This window comes from Cervus canadensis, chromosome 9, assembly GCF_019320065.1.
Source record: "Cervus canadensis isolate Bull #8, Minnesota chromosome 9, ASM1932006v1, whole genome shotgun sequence".
NCBI classification, from domain to species: domain Eukaryota; kingdom Metazoa; phylum Chordata; class Mammalia; order Artiodactyla; family Cervidae; genus Cervus; species Cervus canadensis.
Window position 1 is genome coordinate 69,941,112 of NC_057394.1, and position 27,017 is coordinate 69,968,128.

The 27,017-nt window shown below is 38.0% G+C and overlaps 1 protein-coding gene and 1 non-coding gene across 2 annotated transcripts; both read left to right on the plus strand.

The window, feature by feature from the left end:
* MRPS31 (mitochondrial ribosomal protein S31) lies at positions 1–25,981 on the plus strand. The gene is made up of 7 exons (XM_043478019.1): positions 1–219; positions 4,013–4,297; positions 8,439–8,594; positions 9,327–9,467; positions 11,966–12,045; positions 15,561–15,704; positions 25,681–25,981. Exons 1-7 carry the CDS (start codon positions 95–97, stop codon positions 25,908–25,910), a joined length of 1,161 nt encoding a protein of 386 aa, XP_043333954.1. The 5' UTR covers positions 1–94; the 3' UTR covers positions 25,911–25,981.
* LOC122447681 lies at positions 12,071–12,202 on the plus strand. The gene has a single exon (XR_006271339.1). It is a non-coding gene; the product is annotated as a small nucleolar RNA SNORA71 (small nucleolar RNA).
* Positions 25,982–27,017: the final 1,036 nt, after the last annotated feature.

Here is a 27,017-nt window from a genome sequence, read left to right on the forward strand (position 1 = left end):
GCCGGGCCGGGGAACGGAAGCGGGAGCCGGGGGGGCGTGTTTTGTAGAGAACACATCATCCGCCCGTGTTCCCAGTGTTGTTTGTTTCTCGGAGATGTTCCCGAGGGTCTCAGCGGTCGTTCCTTTTCGCCCCCTTTCCCGGCTACCTCTGTGCTCTGCAGGCCCGGAGGCAGCGGCGGCCACCGTTGTGCCCCTCGCTTCTCCGCACGGAACTGTCAGGTACGGCGTTTCCGCGCTGGTGGGCTCGCAGGTCTTCACGTAGCCCTGTCCAGGCTGCGGCACTTTCAAGTTTAATCTTTGTCCGGCGTCCTGGGGTCCGTGTTTTGACCCGCAAGGGCTTAGAAGCCGCCGCTTTAACTCTGAGCAAGGGAAAATCCCAGAAAGATAAGATGACTTGCCCAAGGTCATAGGGTGCGTGGGGAAGAGCTCCGGTCACAGGCCTGGGCCGCTGTCCCGGGCTCTACCACCTACCGCCCCTCATCTCTCTTGCCGCTTCTCCCCTCGTTTTATCCAGGTTCCAGAAAGCGAAATTGTTTTGTTTTATGTACTCTTTTTTTTTTTAAACCTCCCAAGACTGTGGTGGTCTTATTCCTACCTTCATTATTGAAAGCGCTGATCTTTATGCCAGCACTGGGATTAAACCCGGAATACACAGTCGTGCCATCGCAGAGCTTAGAGTTCCACCAAGTAGGCAGTTCAAATATAGTGGAGTAATCGCTGAGATAATGTGAGTAGCGCAGAATACGGCAGAATTCGTTGAACAGGTGATAGCTGGATGAGCAGAGACGCCTGACCGTTGTAGGAAAGGTTTAGGGTGTCCTTTCTGGAAAGAAGTCTGGTAAAATCTGAAGGGGGCTCAAGTGTTTGAGTTAGCCAGGAAAGAAAAAGATTTGCAGCATGCTTGATGTTTATTCTCTGAGAACTCCCATGATTGTGAAATCTTAATTCTGCTGCATGTATATTTCACGCAGATCGATGTAGGACTCGTTTAGTTAAGTACAACCCACAGCAGGATCACCGGGGGTGGGAAGAAGTAGCTGGATAGAGAAGAACTGGATCGATGAAATTACTGGGATGTGATATATGATGAGATAAGGGTAGGGTGGTAGAGACAGCAAAGATTTCAGCCAGTTGCCTTGGAGGATGAGAGTATCATTAATGTTTACAGAAGAATGAGGAGCAGCTTTGAGAAAGCTTTGAAAATACGTTGTAATTTTTAGAAAACAAAAATACAAATTTATGGTAAGATCTCAGTGGAAACAAGCCCAGGTGGAAGGTTAGGTCAGTTCAGTTCAGTCGCTCAGTCCTGTCCAACTCTGCGACCCCATGGACTGCAGCAAGCCAGGCTTCCCTGTCCATCACCAACTCCCAGAATTTGCTCACCTTCGTGTCCATCGAGTTGGTGATGCCATCCAACCATCTCATCCTCTGTCTCCTCCTGCCTTCAATCTTTCCCAGCATCAGGGTCTTTTCCAGTGAGTCAGTTCATTTCTTCAGGTGGCCAAAGAATTGGAGTTTCAGCTTCAGCATCAGTCCTTCCAATGAACACCCAGGACTTATCTCCTTCAGGATGGACTGGTTGGATCTCCTTGCAGTCCAAGGGACTCTCAAGAGTCTTCTCCAACACCACAGTTCAAAAGCATCAATTTTTTGATGCTCAGCTTTCCTTACAGTCCAACTCTCACATCCATACATGACTATGAGAAAGTTAGGTCGGGCTAGAGTTTTATTATTTTAGTGTTATACAGTTACTATTATAATACTACTTGTTATTTGTTATACATACATGATTTTCCTGGAATAATATAGATTACTTTCAGTAGTGCTAGAGCAGTGTTGGAAGAAAACATTGAAGCACAGGTTATATGTGAGATCATTCTTCTGATTGCCATCTTTCTGTTATGATACCTTTAGTATTAATTTGACTTTTGCATGTGAAATCGTAATTAGAGAGCATTTTCCTGAATTCATTGGTACCACATGTTGAGTATTATATTGAGGCTCCTGTGTACTGATTATAAGGATACTGATTATGCGGTTGGTTTTCATTCTGATTTTTAAGTTGTTCGATGTGTTAGCCTCTGACACTTTTATGAGCAGATCAAAGAGTTTGTTTCAGCATTTTTGGAAAAAGCCATTTTCTCTTTCATTAAAGGGTTTCATAAAGGTTTCATTAAAGGGTTTCATAAAGGGCTTCCTTGATGGCTCAGCGGTAAGAAATTCGCCTGCAGTGCAGAAGACGCAAGAGACTCGAGTTTGATCCCTGTGTTGGGAAGATCCCATGGAGGAGGGTATGGCAACCCACTTCAGTATTCTTCCCTGGAGAAACCCATGGACAGAGGAGCCTGGCGGGCTTCTGTCCATTGGGTCACAAAGAGTTGGACACGACTGGAGTGACTGAGCAGGCACACAGTCTGGCACTATCATTTACTAGCTGTGAGAACTTGAGATACTGTTTAACCCATTGTCTTATGCTGTTTCTTGAGATCAGTGGCACCAAGTCTTGATTAAATGCAGATCCTTGGGCCTGATTCCAGACTTACCAACTAAGAATGTCAGGAATCCATGTTTTAAATAAGTTCCCTTTTTGATTCATATAACCTCTAGAGATTAAGAACCACTAATTTAACCTGTTTGAGCAGCAGTTTCTTCTGTAATGTGGAAGAATATAATAATACAACCTGTCCTGTAAGACTGTAAGGATTAAATGATATAGTAACGTGACTACTCAGATGTGGTCCTCTGACGGGCAGCATCAGCATTACTTGGGAACCTGTTAGAAATGCAGACTGCAAGTCCCTCCCCAAATCTACTGAATCAGAATCATTGGTAGAACCAAAGAATCTGTGTTTCAGTAAATCTTCTAGGTAGTTATTAAAGTCTGTGAAAGTGTTCTAGCCTGTTAGCTTCATGAAAGTAGGGACCTTGAGATTCTTATTTACTCATGTATCATCAGTGCCTAGTATAGTGCCCAGCACAGAGTAGATATTCACTGTATTTAATCAATTACTTTCATAGGTTACACCCTGTTAACCGAGACTAGCACACTGACTAGTTTTTAAAGTGCTTCAATATTAACTATATCAAAAGGTTCTTAATGCCACAAAATATAAAATTAGACATTTGGGTTCCTTAGACACTTGGGAAATCTTTTTCTGCATGAGTTTGAAATAGATGGGATCATTTGTGTTATTCTTTTTCATAAATGAGTCTATAAAGAAGAAGAAAGAATGGCAACTCTAGCCACTAAATATTCTTCTTTTTGCTGTGCCATTTTAGCTTAGTTTACAAAGAGTGACTGGTTAAATGACATTGGTAGTTCAAGTGAGAAAGTCGAAAAGATTAGAATCACAGCCAGGAATTTTTTTTTTAAGAAAGTTTTTTTTAAAAACCTTTGTTTTTGACAGAAGTTTCTTTATTTCATATTGTTTAACTGAAATATTCTTATGTCATGTTAAGAGCAAGAACTTGGCAGTCTGTTCCTTTGGGGTTTAAGAATAATACATTGAAATGTATTAACCCTATAGTGTTTTGCAAGGTTTTTAATGTTATGGAACACACAGACAATGATACTTGTATGAGCACCAAACCTGGAGGTGAGTGGGAGGAGGCAGCAGACAGGCGCTCCAGGAGCTGCCGGCCCCGCACAGCCTCCTCAGGGCCCAGTGGCCAGTCTCTCAGCACGCCTGTACCTTACCTGTGCGCACCAGTGTGGCTTAGGCCTCACCTTGGGAAGGTGCAGCTCTGGTTTCCAGTTTCCTTATCTGCAAAATGGGGATAATTCCTATCTTATGGAGTTGATGTGGGTGTGAGAAAATATACATGAAATGTTGCACAAAACTAGACAAACAGTATGTGTTTAAGAAATGTTAAGTGCTGTTCTTACGGTTGCTAACAAGAAGAATAAGCAAAAGGGAAGGGTTTGAACCTTTGAATTGAATCCATTGAAGCAATGTTTTGAGCCCTGGCCTTGTTATTTTGCACTATATTTCCACTTTTTTTTCCTTCACAGGACAAAAAGTAATATCCAAAGATATTTTGGCACTAACAGCGTGATCTACAGCAAGAAAGGTGATAAGTCTGTTCCAAACTGTGAAATTTCCAAGGAAACGGAGAACCAACAGAGTATAAAGGAGAATAAGAAAAAAGACTTGGTAAATATTATTAAGGGCATGAAAGTTGAATTAAGCACAGTAAATGTACAAACAACAAAGCCACCCAACAGAGGACAACTTAAAAGTTTGGAAGCTGCAATTGGCAGACTTCAAAAATCTCCAAAAGATGCCCCCCAAAAGAGGTAAATTGAATTGCAATTTGAATTTTTTTTTTAAAGTAATTTTGGAAACTGCAATAAACTTTTTTTTTCTTTCAGAAAAAAAAAATTTTTTTAAATTAGAGTACATTGAAGGTATGGAATTAATGAAGACTATTAGTTTATAAACACAGAGACTAATAATTACATGAGAAATACTTTTATTATTCTACATTTAAGTAAGTGGATATATGTATAGAGTCTAGAGAGAGGAAAAGAATAGTGATCTAATTGAGAATTCCACATTCTTTTACATATTTATCAGTTGTTAACCGCATTTAGTTGCTTTAAGCTGTTTATTAACAAATTATTTACATCCTGATTTGAAGGTAGCTTTGTATCTCTGAAAGACTTCTTTGTTTGAAATTTCATTAAAAACTTCCACCTAGGGTAAAATTTTGGCATGTTAATTAAGCTGTTTTATATGACTTCCTTGGACCAGTAATTCCAGGGTGCTCAGCGTGTGTGGTTTCTTAAAAGTATTATAATTCCTGTGCTTGTCAGAAGAGTATAACATTTTACTGAATGTAAGTACAATCATGATATTTTAGCATTTTGTTGTAGTTTCTATGTCAAGATTTTGTTTTAGTTATATATAAGTATATAAATAATCATTGTACCAATGACATCATCAATAATAAGAAATGTGGCTTTAAGATCCCTATCTCTCACTTAGCAGAATAAACAGATAATACAGATTTCTATACTCAGGGTGACAACATTTTTTAGTCAATTTTTATTATAGTTGCTTTTCAATGTTGTGTTGGTTTCTGCTGCACAGGAAAACAGATCAGCAATGCATACAGCTGTATCCCCGCTCTTCTGGACTTCCTTCCCATTCAGGTCTCCGTGACTCAACATTTTAATGGAATTATTTGATTTCTGTATTGTATCAAAACTGCCACTGGAAGGCATAACTAGGTAGAGAGTAAGCTAATTCAAACAGGAAATGCCTGTAATAAGTATTTTCTCCTTTTTAGAAACAATGTAAAACAAATTATGTATACATATAATTAGATAATATTCAAATACATTTTTAAAATATTTATGAAGAATGAGGTTTTTTCCCCCAGTTTCCAGCCCTGTTTATGATCCCTTTTGCTTTTTTATTGTAATTTAATTAACTGTTAATGAAGTGGTTCAGATGTGTTGATTGCTTTGCAGAGATTCAGTAGGTGAAAAGTGAAAGTGAAGGTCTCTCAGTTGTGTCCTACTCTTGGTGACCCCATGGACCATACAGTCCCTGGAATTCTCCAGGCCAGAGTACTGGAGTGGGTAGCCTCTCCCTTCTCCAGGGGATCTTCCCAACCCAGGGATCAAACCCAGGTCTCCCGCATTGCAGGCTAATTCTTTACCAGCTGAGCCACAAGGGAAGCCCAAGAATACTGGAGTGGGTAGCCTATCCCTTCTCCAGTGGATCTTCCCTACCCAGGAATTGAACCGGGGTCTCCTGCATTGCAGACGGATTCTTTACCAACTGAGCTATGAGGCAAGAGATTCAGTAAAGCTAACTTTAAAAATTGCTTTTCAGTTAGATATGAATGAGACAAGCATAAAAGCCTAGGAGAATTCTGTGCTCAGACTGCTTTGTGTTTTAAGGGATTCCAGATGCACAGATCCCCTTGGCTGTCCTGGTGGCTCAGAATCCGCCTGCCAGTGCAGGAGACCCAGGTTCGATCCCTGGGTTAGGAAGGATTCCCTGGAGGAGGAAGTGGCAATCCACTCCAGTTACCTTGCCTGGAAAATCCCTTGGATAGCGGAGCCTGGCGGGCTACAGTCCATGGGGTTGCAAAGAGTCGGACACGACTGAGCCGGTAACATAGACAGATGCACAGAACTAGGTTAATCGTTGTCTTTGATTCATAATGCACTGTCATTGCTTCATGCATGGCCTGCTTTTAGTTTTTTTATTTGTATTATGTACTGAGACCTGTGCACATTTATATAGATACCATGGATGTGTAACTATTGCCCCCAAAGTTAGCAGCATAAAACAGCCATTTTTTAATGCTCGTGAATTCTGTGGGTCAGCAGTGTGGATGGAGCACAATGAAGAAGGTTAATCTCCACCCCACCATGTCTGAGGCCTCAGCTGGAAGACTTGGAAGTTCAGGAGCTGGAACCAGCTGTGGGTTTGCTCACTCTGGTCTGGCAGTTGATACGGCTGTTAGCTGATACCTTAGCCAGAACTCTTACAGAAACACCTGTGTGTGGCCTGGACTTCCTCACTGCATGGTGGCTGGACCCCATCTTCACCTTCTCCATCAGTAACCTCTGTCCTGAGGCAGCCGCTGTTCTGATTTTCTTTTCCACTTTAACTTGGGGAGTGTCGGGAGAGAAAACAAGCCTTTAGGAACCGTGCAGTTTTTATGACCTAGCCTTCACACTGTCATTCTCATTCCTGTTCCATACTGATTTTTGAAGGGTTCGTGCTTTTTATCACAGCAGCTGCTGGGGAACCATCTTCACAAAGATACGGTGACATAGAAAGGAGTGTGGTAGTCTAGTGTTAAAACTGTGAACTGCCTTGACTTAGTAGTTCACAGTCGCTGACAGACATGGTTAATATTTCCCTGTGGTACTCTGGGGTGCCTTAGGGCACAGTTTGGGAACCAAGGTCCAGGTCTATATTGAGCTCCCTGGGAGAGGCCCTGGAACCACATCTTTAAGTTTCTTAGAATTCCTGTTGTCTGAAAGGCATTCTAAGGCACCATCTTAAATCTTTCTAAGATCTTAGGTTTTTACAGTCATGCCCACAGTTTTGAATCCAAATGTATCATGAAACCTAATAAGACCGCTGGTGGGCACAGTGGTAACCAAAATTATTAGCTCCTACTTTAGCTAATACCCTCTTAACCAACCAACTGCTCTGATTTCAGCTACCTATTCTTTAAGATCCCCTTTCTTCCAGTTTCTGGTAACGTTGATTTACGTACAACTCTCACTCACAGCTTCCTGAGGGTTCTTAGGCTCTAATGGTCTCTTTGAGGCCAAGCTTCAGGGATTTGGGAACCTCAGTTTTCATGTTACACATCATTTCCTGAGATAGAAAGCCAAGTAAAGTAAAACAGTAATTTGGATCCCACTCATTGAGATGGCAGTAATTTTCAGTGAGTTTAAAAATGTAAGTAACTTCTTTTTTGTAGCTGGCATATTTTTCTCTTAACTTACCCTAATTTATTGAAGAATAGCCTTTTTTTTTTTTTTTGTAGCTTATGGAAAATGTAAAGTAAAATCCTATGATGAAGTTTTGATAATTACCATATCTTGCCATTCTTGTGTCATCTATGCCTTCTCTCACTTTCCACCTCCCACTTGATGATTTATGGTTCCCCCCCACCCCCCCCGGGTTAAATTCACATACATTAAAGTACACAGATGTCAGCGGCAGGATACTGACAAACTGCCACGTGGAGCCCACCCACTTCCCAGGATGCAACATGTTCCCTATCTTCACCTTCCCCGTCAGTCACCTTCTGTCCCGAGGCCGCCGCTGTTCTGATTTTTTTTTTTTTCCACCTTAATTTGACCTCTTAGTATAAATAGAATCATGAAAGATACACTTTTCTTTAATCCAGCTTCTTCCACTCATTTTCATACATGTGATGTGAGCTAAGTACTGTGCGTTGCATGGATATATATCACAGTTTATTTGCTCTCGTGATAGTGCTTTGGGTTGTTTACAGTTTGGGGAAATTTTGATTAAAGCTTATATAAACCCGTTTCATGACTTTTATATTTGCTTGCAGTCTGTATTGTTTTTTGAAATAAAATGGCATCTAATTTAAAAATCCACAAATTTATCCTTTTTGAGGCTGATCCCTCACCCCTCCACCTTCATATATTGTTCTGAGTTAGTATTGTGCTTCATTAAGGATCCATTAACTTGAACTTTCAGCATTGTAACACTATAAAACTGATACCTCATATTTAAGAATTCTTTTTTTTTCTAAGTTTATTGAAGTACAGTTGATTTACAATATTGTGTTAAGAATCCTTGATTTTGTTAGAAATTGATTGGTGCTTTTAGAATGACAAGAAGTTTTTTACCCAGGAAATCAAATTTGACTTTCCACTGAAGTCACGCCTCTGTCTCTCATTTGTTTTCCGTGTTTTCTTTCTGAAGCAAGTCCCTGAGCCCGGAGTTGGTGGCGGCTGCGGCTGCAGTTGCTGACTCTCTCCCTTTTGACAAGCAGACGACCAAGTCGGAGCTGCTCAGGCAGCTCCGGCAGCACGAGGAAGACTGGAAGGCTCAGAAGGATGGAGAGAAACCCAAAATTAGGTTAGTGAGTCAGATAGCTGTGCCAGTGGCGCTGATGCCTCCAGGAGGCTGGCTTCACTGAGTACATGCTGAGCAATATACATAATACATCCATTCGTATATAAAGTATGCCTCGTAAATATTAGCAGTTTGATTTCTGTTATAGCTCACATGTTAATAAGGAAGATCACAGTTTTAGAAGACCAGTGGAATGGTTAAAACTTCTTTTGAGAAGTTACATAATTCTTGTCCCTGAAAAAGAAGTAATAACATTCAGTAATGTTATTAAAAATAATAAAGAACAGAATAAGAATTTCTCTGATTTTTTTTTTTAGTTAAATAATATGCTGGTTTTATGTACGATATGATCACTCATTTGTATTTGAACAAATGTAAGGCAGCAAATGAAAATGGCTACATTTCAACTTTAATGCAACTTTTTAATCTAGGTGATAGGGATACAGATACTGATTGTATTTCCACTTCTCTGGATGTGTGACAGTTTCTCATGAGTGACACCTTTAATCATGCTTTGAATGAACATTTCTGAATAGCACTTTTAAAAGAGCAGCAGTGATCTTAAGTGGTCTGTGGTATTGATGCACAACACACAGTCTTATTTAGACATAACTTTTTTGTTCATTATTAGTACATAGAAGTGAAATAAGAATTATATGAATCTCATGTTTCAGAAAGTTCATTACTCTTCCATAGCTAAAATTTCTAACACACTTGACATTTCTCTTTTCTCAGTTTCAGTAACATCATATCAGATATGAAAGTTGCCAGATCCTCCACAGCGAGAGCTAGCACACGACCAGTGCACCAGATTCAGTTTGACGAAGGGGCTGATGATTTTGTTGACCGAGAGAAGACGGCTGATCTGAGAAAAAGGTACTCAGGCTCTGCAGTCTGTTTGATTTGATTTGTTGAACTGCCGATTTACTCTCTTGCCTTGTATATTCTTGCTATTGGGTATCTGAGCATCACGGATACATTTATATCTGTTGCGGTAGTCTCTGCTTACTATCTCCTAGAAAGGAAAAAATTTACTGGGCTTAGCAGTCTTCCATTTTTTGTCTCGTAAATCAAAATGGGCCCTGCCTCACATTTACCCTGATTAACGGTCTCCTGATTTAGAATAAGTGGAGCTGACCAGACTTCTGAACAAATGAATGTTTTGTGAGAAGCATTATTTTTCATTCTGATGTAGCCTTTACCTTTCTCTATAATCATCTTTCTTCATACCTTAGAGAAATGACCCACCATCAAAAAAGGGAAGAAGATCCATTATAATATCTTTAAGTGGTAGCTTATTTGTGGCAATCTCAATTTGGTAATTTGTAGTTCCTAAAGATGCTAAGCCGTGTCTTACATAGTTCTTTTATAGTAGAAAGCTGTCTGTGTTTACGTAAAATTTGTGCTTTTTCTCCTTCAAGCATATGAAGTGATACTTGGGGAGAGAAAGCCAAATATTTAGCATGGTCTGACAAACACTAACTGAACTTTATAGCAGGATGTCCTTACAATTGGAGTGTTTTCTGTGTGTTGCTTATTCCATGGATTTTGTTCTACGTATAATCTCAGGAACCTGAGTTAGCTCCTTCTGGGTATTAAGTTATTAATTTATACAAGAGGATTGGAAAAGATGGTCAGCAGTTAATAAAGGAAGTTCAGAGGTTATAGTGACTTTGGAAGATTATTTGAATTAAAGTAATTTGTATATCCATGACATTGAATGAAGTAGAATGTGTCACTTGGAATTTAACTTAAGATTCCCCCAGTACTGACCTGTATGGGAATGAAATCTAAAAAAGAGTGGCTGTACTTATGTGTGTAACTGACTCACCTTGCTGTACAGCAGAAACTAACAACGTCGTATATCAACTATAAAAAGTAAAGAAAAAATTCCACAAAACACCCTAGAAAACTTCACAAACAAAGAGCTTCTCCCAAAATATTTAACTGTAGTCATCTCTAAATCAGTCTTCAAGTCAGTCGTCTTTGAAATGATTCCATGCAACTACATCAGAACGCTGTATCATAGGTTGGTTTTTAATGATTTGAGCTGTCGTCAGAAATTAGAAGGCGACAAGGCAGAAACTAAAAAAGTAGGGAAGGGCTTTATGTGCTTATAATGCCTGCATTAAAAAGCTGCTTACAAGACTCTAGAATAAGGGGAAGCAATGATGAGAAAGCAGATTGTTCACCTGCTCTGACTTGGAGCAACCTGAGACAAGCCAGGCCTCAACTGATTCCTTCTATTAGAGATGGAGAAGTGTGAATCACAGGTGCTGGCTTTGGAGCCACACTGGCCTGCACCGTGCATGACTAATTTGGGGACTGGATATCTTTCATAGTCCTGTCGGTCTGTTTGCCTGTCTGTGAAATGCTGAATATGAAGCCCTAGGGCATGTTTCAAATGGTAAAGAATCTGCCTGCAAGATGGGAGACCCAGGTTCGATCCCTGGGTCAGGAAGATCTCCTGGAGAAGGGAATGGCTCCCCACCCAAGTATTCTTGGCTGGAGAATCCCATGGACAGGGGAGCCTGGCGGGCTCCAGTCCATGGGGTCCCAAAGAGTTGGACATGACTGAGCAGCTAACACTTTTCACTTATCTAATTTTAATATGATATTTTAATTTCTTTCAGTTTAATTTAGTAGAAAAAAGTAATTTGATCCAGGGAAGAATTCAAAGTTATTTTAAAAACTAACCTTCTTGTTTATAACCTAGTGTTTAATCTGCCAGTAAATTTTTTCAAATAAGAATGTGAATTGATGCATAAAGCAGTTGATTAAAACGTACAAAGAAAAGTTATCTGTTAACTCTGTGACATTAATTTTGAGTTAATTAAATAGTTTTGTAAAGAAAGTTAATCATAATTTTAAAATTACAGAACGATCACTTTGCGAGTGGGGATGTTTTGATTTTTCTATGCAGTCTTTTATAATTATAATTTGTAATTAAGAAGCATGCAGTGTTTTCTACCCGTAAACGAAGACAAATGCTGACTTTAACAATTTCTAACTTAGCATATTTTGATATCTTTCCACAACATCAGATTTTCTAAAACCTTAATATGCAATGGATCAAATAAAAATTGTAGCAAATTAAGCTGATCTTTTCAATTAGGTATTTTGGAAGTTAAATTGTTGTAACTGCTTTGCTGTATTCTGATGCAAAAATTCAGGTGTATTTGTTCCTATTTTTAATTGTCAGTCCTAAAGACATGCAGTTTAATTCAAATGTCTGGTATGGGTCAGTGGAATTAATTTTAATTTTTTTTACTTTTAATTTTTATATTGACTGTCATATAAAAGTTTCCTCTCATAAACAATTTTTGTTGACCATGTATAAAAATATTCATGAAAATAATTTTTTTCTTTTTCAGTTTTAGGAAAAATATATACAAGGGGAAGAGACTTAATATTTTTGAGCTTAAGGCAGTTACTGAAGAGGCACCTGAAACAGGTTTGTTAAGAAAATAAGACTGTTCTCCTGCATCGAAAGTGATCGTGGGCTGCCTGTGCCCTGGTCATTGATACTGGAGGGAGAGGAGTTGCTGACAGATCTTTCCCCATGTTTGAAGAGCCTAGCCATCTGTTCCAAACCCTGGAGTTTTCACACACTAGCAAAAAAAAAAAGTAACACTATTTCTCAGGCTCGTGGAAACATTCTGTCTTTGGAAAATGTCCTATTTTGATTGCATAATAATCAGGTATTTTGAATTCTATCCTGTCATTGACCGTACTCATGTTCAGTCTTGTCTGACTCTTTGTGACCTCATGGACTGTAGCCCTGCCAGGCTTTTCTGATCATGGGATTTTTCAGGCAAGAATACTGGAGTAGGTTGCCATTTCCTCCTCTAGGGGATTGTCCCGACCCAGGGATTATACTCCCATGTCCTGCATTGCAGTGGATTCTGTACTCACTGAGCCATCAGGGAAGCCCTGTCTACCTGGATCTTGCTTATTCACGTAGTTGTTAACATGCTTGAGTTGGTCAGGTTTCCCCTTGGAAATGTTGCAGCCCCATGGGACATAGGAGGTAAGTACTATCCACTTCAGGGATCCAGATCTATAGAGTGGCTGCTAACCTGGGTTAAAATGTTAATGATCAACTATTACACTATTTGCAACACACCTCTGTGTTGTTACGTAAAGAAAAATTGTAATGTCTGCCCTAAGGCATCTTACTATCTAGAAGAGGAGGTGTCATTTATAGATGCTGACTTGTAGAAATGGTTTAGAGATTATTTAGGAGATGGGAAGGAGAGCATTCAGGAAATGTATTTAGTGGACTGGTAGTGTTTTTTCTTAACACACTTAGTTGGTTAGTTTTTGTTCTCTTCCCTCTTTCGGAAAGAAGTCAAATTCCTTAGTCACCATTTTAATCCTAATTAAAAAAGAACTAAGAGTGTACTCTTGCTTGATGTTAAATTTGTTTTACTGATAAAGTGAAGAAACTCCATACAAATGATCTATGCTTATAAGTGACTTATCATTTCTAAACATTGTAAGTTAGCTTTTTGAACCTTGGTAGAAATAATTTTAGTTCTGATATTTAAGTTCCTAGGCCATCATCTAGTGGCGCTATCAGTTATAAAAGCATCTGATTTTCTCACTATTCAGTAAATCTCTTGACATTAGTGGCTAGGTCTCTTTGATTTTTGTATACTGAATAGTCCCTAGCCAAGTGGCTTACAAATAATAGGAATCGGTTATCTTAAATCCTTTTTTTTTTTTTTTTAACAAATTGAGCTGTAAATACCATGGAGAAAAGGCATTAATTCAGTCACTGTTTGTTCATTTAAACTGAAAATGAAACTAGGTGGCCAACCCCCTTCTTGTATTGTGACAGCTGCGTCCTGTCGTAGATGACTGATGAAAAGGAAGTGCAAACGCACAGACATGGGGAGTGGGTCACCTCTCCCCTGTGGAGTGGCAGCACTGGGCACTAGCAGGGTCTTAGTTCCCCGGCCAGGGATTGAACCCGGTCTACCAAGGTGAATCTTAACCACCAGACCTCCAGGGAATACCAGAGTGGCAACTCGTAAGCTTGTCTCCAAAAGGGAATTTGTTGACAGGGTAGCTACTATCGTCTGCCTAATGAACAACCAGAAGAGGCACATGGATTCTTGAAGGAGCCAGCTTGCTTTTTTAAATCAAGTGTTTTATTCCTAAAACTAAGATGAGCTGGCCCAGAGGTACTGAAGGTATATGTATTTTATAAAATAATATTAAATGATTATGTTCTACTAAGGAAAGTAATGCACAGATTTATATAAATGTACTCTATTGAAGGCATTTTAATAAGCTCTGCTTGCATGAATCTCAAGAATGTCTTTTGTTCCCAACTAAATACAAGCATGGCAACAATGTGCAAACTTAGATTTAGTGTTTTTTCACTGCTGTTTCCCTACCATGTGTTGATAAAAATAATGCCTGACATGTTGGCATTCATTATTTATTGACTGACTGAATGAGTTCTTCCATCCCATGGTTCCCAGATTTTGCTCCCTGCTGAGTTCTCACCACTGCTGCAAAGAGTGGTGTCTTAGACCCAACTGCTTATCCTGGAGTAACCTAGAGCTGAGAGGCAGTTTAGCCTCATGAAAAGAGTTTTGGTGTTGTGTAGATCTTGATTATTCAAATTCAGATTCTGCCTTACTAACCTGTGGGAGTCTCCCTTTTCCCACTTATGAAATGTGGCTAATACATACATCTCAAGGATTAAATGAGGTAATAGAATTAAAATGTCAGGTAGTGTCTAGATGGGCTTCCCAGGTGGCTCAGTGGTAAAGAATCCACCTGCCAATGCAGGAGACACAGGAGACGCGGGTTCAATCCCTGGATCAGGAAGACCCTCTGGAGAAGGAAATGACAGCCCACTCCAGTAGTCCTGCCTGGGAGATCCCATGGACAGAGGAGCCTGGTGGGCTACAGTCCAGAGGGTCACAAAAGAGTCGGACACTGCTTAGCGACTAAGCAGCAGTGCCTGGAACACAGTGGGCATTCAATAAATAGTTGCGACTCTTAATGATGATTATGGAAAAAACATAAGTTAATCAGTGTCCACTGAAGAAATTTAAAAGTCGTAACCATGATAATTAAATTACTTTCTGTTAGGATTACTCTAACTGTGGCTAATTAGCCTAACTGCTGCAGTCTTCCCCTTATCAGATGCACAAGGCCAACATACTTCATAGGCAGCAGTCAGTGTGTGGTCAGGCATAGTCATGGATCCTTTTTAGTAAATAGGAGTAAAATGATGGTGTGATAGGTGTATTCTTAACTTCTTAAGAAACTGCCAAACTCTTTTACAAAGAGGTGTACCATTTTACATTTCTACCAGCAACAATTGGTGGGAATATGACTCATTTCTTCAAATGTGTCTTGAATTTCCAAAGGAAATAAATGATTGAAACGTGATATGGTGATTGTAATAAGCTAACATTATATTACCTTACTCATAGAGTTGGTTATGAGGATTAAATGGACTAATATATAAAAAGCATTTAGCACAAAGTAAATGCCCAGTATACATTAACGGTATTATCACTGTCATTGGTACTGTAATTTAGTTTACATTAGTAACTTATCTTGACAGACTAAAAATAAACAGTCTAGAGTTTAAATATCAAAATCACATGTTGTATAAAACTTTTCACATTCATCAAAAGGATTCTTGAACAAAATGGACGTTTCTTTTCTCCTTTCCAGTAGAGGGGACTGTGAGACTAGGGGTTAATTACCTAGCATTGTAGTAAAAACAAAAGTTGAGGTTTGCAGTTATTGTCGGTGTAGTCTGAATACATAGTTTTTGTTTCCATTTTAGCTATCAGAGAGTGACCTTTCATTATATACTGTTTAATTATGAGTTTGAAGATCTGAAAATATATTGCCAGATCAGAGGTGATGATAACATTTTTAAAAGAAAGATAATTACATAGAACTGTGCATATTTCGTATGTCTTTATTCTACAGAGGCAGCACCTTCTCTTTGGGATGTAGAATTTGCTAAGCAGTTAGCAGCAGTCACTGAACAGCCCTTTGAGAATGGTTTTGAAGAGATGATCCAGTGGACAAAAGAGGGGAAATTGTGGGAGTTCCCAATTAACAATGAAGCAGGTAAGTCTTAACATCAGAGGTTTATAAAACTCTGAGATTAATCTGGTAGATGTTCAGTTGTAGGTTCTGGATATTTACCTGAATTTCAAAACTTAGTGTAGACATCTTTGTCTTGTCCTAAAAGAAATCTGACGGTATTTTTAAGAATACTAAGATTTCACTTAATACCGATTGTTCGATAAGAAAGTAAAGTTATATGGCAGAAATGACATCATGAATTTCTGTGACATCCCGGTGTTGAAAACCGCAAATGACAGTTTTGTGCTTGCTAAGCAGGAGATAACCTGGTAAATCTTCTAATACATTAAATACTGGGTGAGATCATCCTTCAGTTTGGGGCAACATTACAACTCTTTAAGTCTTACACTAGTATCTTTTATTTAAAACTATTGCATTAATGAGGCACATGTTTCCTGTATTCAAAACCTCTCAAAGCAAATATTTTTGGAGGCTTTGAACTTCCTTGGAACTCTGGCTGCATACCTAGATACTTTGAGCTGTTAATAAAATATTATCTACTTTCCTGGAGATCTTTCTGGAGGTGTTACCTCTTCCTCAGTCAAAAGGAAAACGGTATTAACTGTGCTGTTTATTTTTTATGGCACCCATGGTATCATCAGCTAAACATGTCATTGAATTTTTGTAGATGTATTTTCAGTTAGAAGAGATTCATTTACTTTTATGGTAAGATTAGCTAGAAGTTGCAAACACCTCAGGGAGTCTTAGGAAAATGTAGTCCATATTTTAATGTTTGTAATATTCTGCACTGTAATATTTTAATTTTTGATAACCTTTCATTTGTTTGGATAAGTGGGATGGAAGTTTAAATAGTCTTATATTTACATATAGTAGTATTTTATATAGGAAAACTTTATGAACTATACATCCTTTAGCAAATTCTTAATAATTTAAATATTTGTATGATATATTCAGTAATATAGAAATCTGTGTTTATTACATAATGTACATTCTAGAAGGTATCAGGGTAAGGTAAAAAACAAAACCCAAATCCATGGACTTGTTTGTGTAAACCTGAATACAGATTCCAACTCTGTCAGTTATTAGCCATTTGCCTCTGAGGTAATAATTTAATCTCCTGAGCTTTAGTTTCCTCATCTGTAAATTAAAGAAACCTCATTGAAAGAATGTAAGAATGAAAGCAGATAAGTTAGTGAGTTGCTCAGCACAGTTCTTGGCATATAATACTTAGGAATAAATGTTAGTTCGTTTCCCCTCTTGTATGTGATCATAGAATTTTAAAGTAGCAAAAAAAACAAAAACAAAAACACTAAGAAATACAATCTGTGATGTTAAGGGAAGACTTCGTTCCATATTTGTTGAAACTTGGACGTTCCAGGTCCTCATGGTGACAGACATGTTTTAAAACCCAGTATTGAGGTAGAATATGCGACTTAAGAGAAACAGTGAACTGTGGTGGTTAGAGTTCAAGTGCCTGAGTGAGGCTTAGTCTCTCCCAGCCTCATGTCCTCCATCTTATAAAATGATAGAAATAATAATAGAACTTATTTTATGGGATTCTTCTGAAAAACAAGTGAGATTATACAATAAGTCACCATCATCATCCCTGTTTCTGCAACAATGATATTGTGAGGGGATTTGCTATTATAACTATTTTCTCTTCTATAACATTTTTGAATCTTAAAATATTCACAAGGATATTGTGTGTTTTCTAGGCACCACCAAATAGGATAGTAGGAAAGCATGAATTGGTGGTACATTGTCATCAGCAGTGAAACATTTCAGTTCATCAAAATCTTACATGTTCAGACACCAAAGGAATTTATCTTAGATTTGACCTGGTTTTTGAGAAAGTGTGATTTCTGAAAAAGAAAAAAAACAACAAAGGTGTTTTCTGGTTAGGTTGGGGAGATAAATGAGACAAGTGTCCATATACACTGTACACATTATTGATGCTTTGGGGTCGGAAAGGGAGTTATCTCATTTCCAGCTCCTGAAGGCAATTGTTATCTGAATGAAAAACAGGAAGGGAACTGTGGAAACTTTCTCACTTTGATCACCCCCTCATTACACACTTAACGATCTTCTCAATACTTTAATAAGAGGCTTGGCCTTAGAACCTGGAGTCTTAGCCCTTTAGTAACGTTCTTTTATGTTTCTTATACTTCAGTTTTAAGAGTAATGAAATATCATGCTATCTCTCCTAATAATTAGTTTCATGAAGATTTACTTTGATACTTTTGGAAAAAGATTCTCCCCCACCCCCAAAGAAAACAGAGGGGCTTACCATGTCAGGTTGGGAACACAATGCTGAAAACAACTTAAAGGCATGTCCTGTGTTTACAATTTACTTCCCAGTGTTGTGTCCTTCTGTTACATTAGAAAAAAAAATTCTGTTGTTTGTTTTGCCACTTAAAATGTAAAAATTATTTTTCCAGTTTGATGTGTTTTTTTTTTTGGCCAGTTTTTAAGGCCTGACTTGTCCCTTCTGATGTGCTTTTCTAGTCCGGAGATTTATAAAAACGGTTGCTGCTGCTGCTAAGTCGCTTCAGTCGTGTCCGACTCTGTGCGACCCCATAGACGGCAGCCCACCAGGCTCCCCTGTCCCTGGGATTCTCCAGGCAAGAACACTGGAGTGGGTTGCCATTTCCTTCTCTAATGCATGAAAGTGAAAAGTGAAAGTGAAGTCTCTCAGTTGTGTCCGACTGTTAGCGACCCCACGGACTGCAGCCCACCAGGCTCCTCCATCCATGGGATTTTCCAGGCAAGAGTACTGGAGTGGGCTGCCATTGCCTTCTCCGTATAAGAACAGTTAGGTGGAATTATTCTCAGTTAGATTTTGCAATAAGATCACTTATTTTAGCTTTGGCTTTATCTAAATTTAATCCCATTTTTATCACTACCCAGTTAACAAGAGTCTTGCTCTTGAATATTCATCAGCCATGTATGTACCACCAAATTACAGGTGTCTTTGAAGTGCCCTCCAAGAGTAATTCTCAGTTTGGAGCCTTCAGTGGGCAAAAAAGCTCAGTCTTGGATGTCAGTCATGCTTTTATTTTTCAGTTGGTTTAAATTTGTTCACTTACAACATGCCATCCTTTGCCAGGGTGTCTGGAATGAGTGCTATAACATGAGCTAGCAAGAATAGTTAGAAAAGCTCAGAATTACCATAAAACTCAGTGATTGTTATGTGGGAGGGTATAGTGTGGAGAAAATTGGGGCAAATATAAAGATGATTAGGTCTGTGTTGTCTGAAACAATCTGCTGGTTGTTTCAGATGGTGGCCAATGAACAAGAGCCTCAGAGTACTGCCAGGAAAAGAAATAATAGTTTTGACAAAATAGAAGTGAAAACAAGTCAAAGTGAAAGTGAATTTGCTTCAGTGCTGCAATACACTCTTTGTCAAATTGGTCGTTGCTATTAGCTGGATTTTACCTTTTATTTGCTGTACTGTATTTTTAGCTGTAGTCAGTAATATTAACACATTATTGACCGGGGGATTTTTGCAGAAACTAACGCCTGTGGCATTAATACATCTCCAGTCAATAATGTGTTAAATTGCATTCACTAATATTTAAAGCAGAATTAGACACAGATTTAACCTATGTTGCTTTAGTTGATTGTACACCACTGGGGTTTCCTTCTTGTCTTTAATTTTCCACTCTTATTTTTTCCTTACTATATTTTGTTTTTCTTGCTTATTAAAAAGTATTTTAAGCTATAGAAATAAATGTATGAAAGTTTACTCATAAAAACATAATACAGAAGAATAAAGAATAAGCTTTATCCCTCAGTTCTCTTCCCTTTTCCTGAAACAACCACTGCCAGTAGTTTGATGTATATCCCCACATCCACCTTAAATGATAGTTTCACATTTATCTGTTGTTTTGGTCTAAATGGGGCCATACGATACATATAGTGTCCTATAGCTTTTAAATTTTATTTATTTTTACTTAGCAATATGTCTTAAGCATTTCCTTGTCAGTACATAGAGATCAACTTTGTTTTAATAGTTCTAGAAAATGGGAACTATTTGTGTATTCTGTACTATGCCATTGTATGAATGACTGAAATTTATTTTTACCATTTTCCTATTGATGAATAGAGCTTTAGTGAATCCTGTTATACATATCCTTCTGTCCATGTCTGAGTACGTTAATTCAAGGGTCAAACAATAGGCATATTTTAAATTGCAATAAATATGGACACATTCTCTTCTAATAAGATAGCCAGTCGATCCTCCAGCTGGTGAGGATGATGCCACCGTTGGTGGGAGTGGGGAGGAATGATTCACTAATCAGCATACAGACGTTCACTTAATTCCCCTGTTTATCAGTTAAACAATTCTTTGCTCTTTTTGTTTTAGTTTCTCCAAAAAATAAAACTGCCCTAAAATAGACTTTCAAATAAAGGATGTGAAAAGAGACAAAGAAGGACACTACATAATGATCAAAGGATCAATCAAAGAAGAAGATATAACAATTATAAATATAGGAGCACCACAATATGTACGGCAAACGCTAACGAGTATGAAAGAGGAAATTAATAGTAACACAATAATAGTGGGAGACTTTAATACCCCACTCACAACTATGGATAGATCAACTAAACAGAAAATTAACAAAACTGCCCATCTTCTTTGGGAGATGGATGGTGTAGTTATCTAGAGGTACAGGTAGAAGATGGATCATAGGAGATCTAATTATCTCCTAAATCAATTTTATTTAGTCTTCTGTTTTTTGTCCCTCATTCCCATTCCTAATTTCAGTGGTATATGGTGCCACTAATTTCCAACGTCTTTGATGTCTGTCTGCTTCTTAGTTTGGTTTTAGCATTTTCAACTCAGCTGAGTCAGTTACTACTTATCTGTCCACTTCCTTTAACATTTTGGTGATAACTCCTGTTACTGTTTCATTTTCTATTCTGTTTGTCTTTGTACTTTTATACTTTTTGTTCCTTTTACTGCCATTTAGTAGATGTTAAAAGGGAGCAGGGATTAAAAATCATGTGTTCAGTCTACTACATTTTAACTAGAAGTCCTTGTTGCTTATCTTTTAACTGTTTAGAGTGTTTTTAACCAACAGAGATTTTAATTTGGATGTAGATCTGTTAGCTTTTTCCTGTTTAATCTATCTGGAACTTAATTTTGTGTATAGTATCCCTTCTTTATCACTTTCTCTCTTTTTTTTTTCTTTGTTTTATACTTCCCAGTACTACTTGGCTTTCTTCACTCATTGACTCATTCAGGAAGGATCTGTTCATTATACCTTCAAAGTTAAAAAGATGATTGATTTATCATCTAGAGAAAGAGTAATAAGATCACCTATGCCCTTAGATGCTTTTCCCCCCAATATAGCATAGTCATAATTTCTGTACTTGTCTAACTCATTATGACTTTATGTCAGAGATAGTTGGTCTGTTAATGATTTAATAAATTAATTATTGATCTTGTATTAGCACAACTATTTTTAAAAACAGTTTCTCTTGCACAATTTTCTGTCTTAAGTCTTGTATCTTAAGTACATCTAGAGATACTAATAACTAACAACCACAAACATTCAATCCAGGAGTCACCCTCAGATTTTTGAGAACAATTATTACCTTGATTTATTATGTTTCCAATGCTACAGACCTTATTTTTTAGCCCTAACATACTCTGTTCCAAATGTTATTGAACAGTGAAACCTGCCTTGTTTTTCATATTACATTAGCTATATTGATATTTTTTCTTTAAAAGAATATTGTCATGTGGAACTATAAGCAGTATTTGATGATACAGAAAAGATTTTTAGCAGAGTGAGGCTTTTTTTTTCATTTTTACCTCACCCCCATTCCTATCCCCAGGTGCATATGCCTTAAAAACAAACAACAAAAAAAGTAAAGATGGAACAACATGCTTGCCTGGTGAAGTAAACTATTGATAACTGTAGAGAATTCTCAGTGGGATTCAAGGAAAAATTTTTTTTAATCAATAATTTGTCTGAAAAAATACACATGAATTTAGGAAAAGGGCTAGAAGGATATACACCTTAGAAGTGATTAGTCTTGGAAGTAATCAGCCTTGAAAAATGTGAATAGGAACTTTGGAGGGTTATGGGATAGAGAACAACTTCCATTTAAAATATTTCTGCGCATCTCTCTTCCTGTATTTCATCGAATACAACATAGTTTTGTTTTTCAAAGTTTTAAATATCTCTGAAACTGATATATCTTATTATGCTAGCCGGGCCGCAGTGAAGAGGTAGTTGTCATTGCCTGTTGTGGATATGCATCTAAATTTGCACTGGGGGCATCAGAAGAGGCCATAGTGGAGCCCTTAAGAAATGCTGCATCACAGATGTTCTTAATGGAATGTTGGAAGGCATGGCCACTGACAACTCAGAGTTGAAAAACCAATTCAGAAGAGTTGGATTCTGAATGTGAAGAAGTCTTATGTGTGAGTTGCTCAGCCACGTCCAACTCTTTGCAGCCTGTTAAGACTATAGCCCACTGGCGTCCTCTGCCCATGGGATTCTCCAGGCAAGAATACTGGAGTGGGTTGCCATTCCCTTCTCCAGGGAGTCTTCCTGACCCAGGGGTTGAATCCATGTCTCCTGCTCTGCAGGCGGATTCTTTACTGTCTGAGCCACCAGGGGAGCCCAAAGAAGTCTTAGGAATACCTTAACCAATTCTGTTTTTGCTACATGACAAACCACTCCAAACTTAGTAAAACAACAGCTAAGTCATAACTGCTCATGAGCTTGTGGGTTTTCTGGTTGGTTTGGGCAGGTGCCTGGGGCTGGATCGTTCTAGATTGGTTTCTCTCACATGTCTAGCTGGTGTTGGCTGTTGCCAGGGGAGGCGATAAGGGGGTTATATGTCATTCAGCATTCATGGGCTAGGCTGGGCTTGTTCACCTAGCTGTAGAAGAGTTCCTAAAACAATAGTAAAGGCTTTTCAGGCATTTGCATTGTGTTTGGTAATGTCCCATTGACCAAAGCAGGTCACCTGGCCAACCTCGAATTTAAGGGTTGGAACAACAGGCTGTATCTACCTCTTTATGGAAAGAAGGGCAAAGGCACATTGCAAAGGTTTATATATACAAGCATAGTAGTAGTGTGTGGCCATTTAGCAATCTAAGGCCTTGCTTTGTTTATTGTGTGTTTTAGTTTTTATAAAAGTGATGACTAGATCTTTAAATGTCCAAATAAAATTTTAAAAATCTCTTTCAATAAGTAGAAGATAATTCTAACTGATGAGAGAGCATTTTTAAGCTGTTTTTGAGATAATTATGGGTTCGTGTGCAGTTGTAAGAAATGATAAATATTCCATGTACTCTGTACCCATTTTCCCCTAGTATTTACCTCACGTCTAAGCACAGGACAGCATCACAGCCAGGCAGTCAGCATCGATCGTGTTGCAGCCGTGTTCAGATGTCACCAGTTTCACATGTACTCTATTGGCGAGTGTGTTTTTGTGTTCTGTGTAGTTTTATCATATATGTAGGTTCATGTGACCATCACCACAGTCAGGATGCAGAACAGTTCTGTCACCTCCAGGATCTCTCTTATACCCTTTTATAGCCATGTTTCACCCACCTCCCACTGCCTCCCCTTCTTAGTCTCTGATCCCTGGCAATCACCAAATCCATTTTCGATTTCTCTAATTTTGCAATAAAGACATACAAATGGAATCACATAGTGTGTAACCTTTTTTCTGAGCGTCCCCGCCCCCACCACCACTCAGGATAATTAATTCTCTGGAGATTTATCCAAGTTGTTACATGTGTCAGTAAGGGTTTTTTTTTTGTAATTGTTTTTATTGCTGAGTAATATTCCATGGTTCAAATGTACCTGATTGTTTAACCATTCACCTGACATCTGGGTTGTTTCCAGTTTTTGGCTGTTAACAATAAAGGCGCTATAAATATTCATGTACAGGTTTCTGTATGAATACAAATTTCCATTTTCCTGGGGTAAATACCTGGGGGTGCAGTTGCTGGGTTGTATGGTAGTTACATATTACTTTCTAAGGAACCTTTCAAGTTGTTTACAGAGTGGCTATGCCATGTTAGATATATAGTTTAGACCATTATCCGTTCTTTGTTAATTTGAAGTATGAAGTTTTGATTCTTTTTCTTTCTGGTCAGTGATACCCAGTTCTCCTGGCACCATTCATCGAAAAGACTGTCCTTTCTCCATTGAATCATCTATGCATCTTTGTAGAAAGTTGGCATATTTGTGTGGATCCATGTTAGTCTGTTAGGGCTTCCATAACAAAATATCACAGACTGGGTACCTTAAACAACAGAATTGACTTTCTCATAGTTTGCAGGCTGGAAGTCCAAGACCCAGGTGTTGGCGGTGTTAGTTTCTCCAGAGGTCTCTCTCTCCTTGGCTTGCACATGGCCACCTTTTCATTCAATTGTGTTTTTTACCATGAATTATTTAATTTCCAACTGTTGGAAGATTTTCCTGCTGTTTTCCTGTTACTGATTTCTGTGTTGATTCCTTTATTATCAGAGAACATACTGTGTATTATTTCAGTTATTTTAAATGTGTTGAAGTTTGTTTTGCGACCCAGGGTATGGTTAAGCTAGGTGAGCATTCCATGGTTGCTTGAAAAGAATCTGTGTTCTGCAGTAGTTTGGTGTGTTCTGTAGATGTCAATGTAATCCTGTTGGTTAATATTTGGTTCTTCTATGTCTTTGCTAGTTTTCTACTTGGCTGTTCTAACAGTTGCTGACAGTGGGATAGTAAAACTATAATTGTGGATTTTTCTATTCCTATGTTTCTATCAGTTTTTCTTTCATGTATTTAGAAACTTTTGTTTGGTGACTGCATAATTCAGATTGCTATCTGCTTAGTGGGTTAATCCCTTTATTATGTAATATTCCTCTTTCTAGTATTTGCTCTGGAGTCTACTTTATCTGATGTTCATGTAGCCACTCATGCATTCCTTTTTAAAAATTAATGTTAGCAAGATATGTCCTCCTCCATACTTTCAACACCTGTGTTATAGGTGTTTAAAGTGAGTTTCTTGTATACAGCATATAGTTGGATCATGTTTTTCTTTTGATTGGTATAGGCCATTTACATTTAAGTAATTATTGATTTGTTAGGATTTAAGTCTCATTTTGTTATTTGTTTTCTGTTCATTTTTCTGTTTCTCACTCCTCTTGTCTTCTTGGCTTCCTGTGAGTTGCCTGAATATATCTTAAGATTCCATTTTATTTTATGTATTTTTTAGTGTAGTTTGTATAGTTTTCTTAGTGGTTTCTTTAGATATTAAAATATCCATTAGTAATAATTACTGCTCCATTTTGAATATTTGTAGTATGCTAAGCACTGTAAAAGAGTTTCACAAGCTTTCTGTCTATTTAATCTTTAATCTTTACAAAAACCCCATGAAGAAGGTGCTGTTCTAATACTCATTTTGTGCCCGAGGAAACTGATGTTCAGAGGAGTTAATTTGCCCAGTCAAATGGTGGTTAAATTGGTGAGCAAACATCTGTCTGACTCTAAAGTTCATGCCTTTAACTGTAATACTGCCTCATTAATGTTAGTTTTATAGTGTAGTGAGTTTTTTTGGATTAATTAATTTATTTTAATTGGAGGCTAATTACTTTACAATATTGTGGTTTTTGCCGAACATTGACATGAATCAGCCACGGGTGTACATGTGTCCCCCTGTCCCGAACCCCCCCCCCCCCATCCCATCCCTCTGGGTCATCCCAGTGCACTGGCTTTGAGTGCCCTGTTTCATGCATCGAACTTGGACTGGTCATCTATTTCACATATGGTAATATACATGTTTCAATGCTATTCTCTCAAATCATCCCACCCTCCCCTTCTCTCGCAGCGTCCATAAGTCTATTCTTTATATCTGTGTCTCTTTTGCTGTCTCGGATATAGGGTCGTCATTGCCATCTTTCTAAATTCCATATGTATGTGTTAATATACTGTATTGGTGTAGGTTTTACATGCAAAATTGTAATGTATTTTGTCTCATTTCCTAGGTTTTGATGATGATGGTTCAGAATTTCATGAACATATATTTCTGGATAAATATCTGGAGGGTTTTCCAAAACAAGGACCAATTCGCCACTTCATGGAGCTGGTGACCTGTGGCCTTTCCAAAAACCCATATCTGAGTGTTAAACAGAAGGTTGAACATATAGAGTGGTTTAGAAATTATTTTAATGAAAAACAGGACATTCTAAAAGAAAGTGGCATACACTTTAGTTGAAGACCATGGAAATTTTTCTTTCAAGCTGTTGGAGATTCATATTATAACTAAATAAAATAATTTTACTAGAAGTTTTCCTATACTGTGTTCATTATTGTATCTGATTTGAATGGTATAAATACTAAATTATTTAAAAGTATATATGGTAGTAATTGAAAAATATTCCTGCATGGAAAAAAATCACCAGCTTTTATGGATTCAACTAGTAATTCTAAACAAAAAGAATATCTTGGAATTAGTAATAAGTTTAAGACAACTTTCTCTAACCTTTTTCTTTTCATGCAGTAAGCATACTTCTTTGAAATATAATTAGCCATATATCTGATGTCATCAGAGGGCTATAACAGTTGAGAGGATTTACAAACTTACATGTATAGACTATATATAAACATGCAGCTTCTGTATTTGCATATTTGTGCTCAGTTGTGTCTGACCGTTTGCAACCCCACAGACTGTAGCCTGCCAAATTCCTCTGTCCATAGAATTTTCCAGGCAAGAATACTGGAGCAGGTTGCCATTTCCTACTCCAGGGGATCTTTCCAACCCAGGGATTGAACCTGTGTCTCTTGCATCTCCTGCATTGGCAGGCAGATTTGTTGCCATAGGGGAAGCCCAGTGTTTGCATATACACATTTTTTTGCCTAAGTCTGGATCACTGTAGTGAAGTAACCTCATAGAAACAAAGGACTTATACTAATTGCTTCTAGTATTTTGGGTCATCATACCAAAATTAGAACTAATTTCTATTATGGTGCATAGCAGTGATATTCAAGTTCATACAACTGACAGGATTGAGGATTTAAAAAAAAAACAACAACCTCAAAATAAGAATTTAGTCGACAGTGGCGTGATCTCAGACTAGTGTTTCAGGCCCTTGCATAAGCACACAAAAATGGAATGTGAAGGTACTCACCATAAATCCATTCTTCTAATGACGAAATACATAAGAAAGCACCATGAATTTATACCAGCATAACAGAATCAGACCCATAAAGCCTTTAAATATTGGGCTTATATTCAGAATCTAAAATATGTCTAACTTAGAATGAAGTATAGAGCAGGGGACTAAAAGTGACTAAACATATTTGAGAACTTAGTGAAGGGTTT

What these genes read in the sequence shown, in the direction of transcription:
- MRPS31 (XM_043478019.1), top strand. Translation starts at nt 95, where the DNA reads ATGTTCCCGAGGGTCTCAGCGGTCGTTCCTTTTCGCCCCCTTTCCCGG. An exon ending in TCTCCGCACGGAACTGTCAG is followed by an intron (nt 220 to 4,012) that starts GTACGGCGTTTC and finishes TTTCCTTCACAG; the next exon opens with GACAAAAAGTAATATCCAAA. An exon ending in GGAGAGAAACCCAAAATTAG is followed by an intron (nt 8,595 to 9,326) that starts GTTAGTGAGTCA and finishes CTCTTTTCTCAG; the next exon opens with TTTCAGTAACATCATATCAG.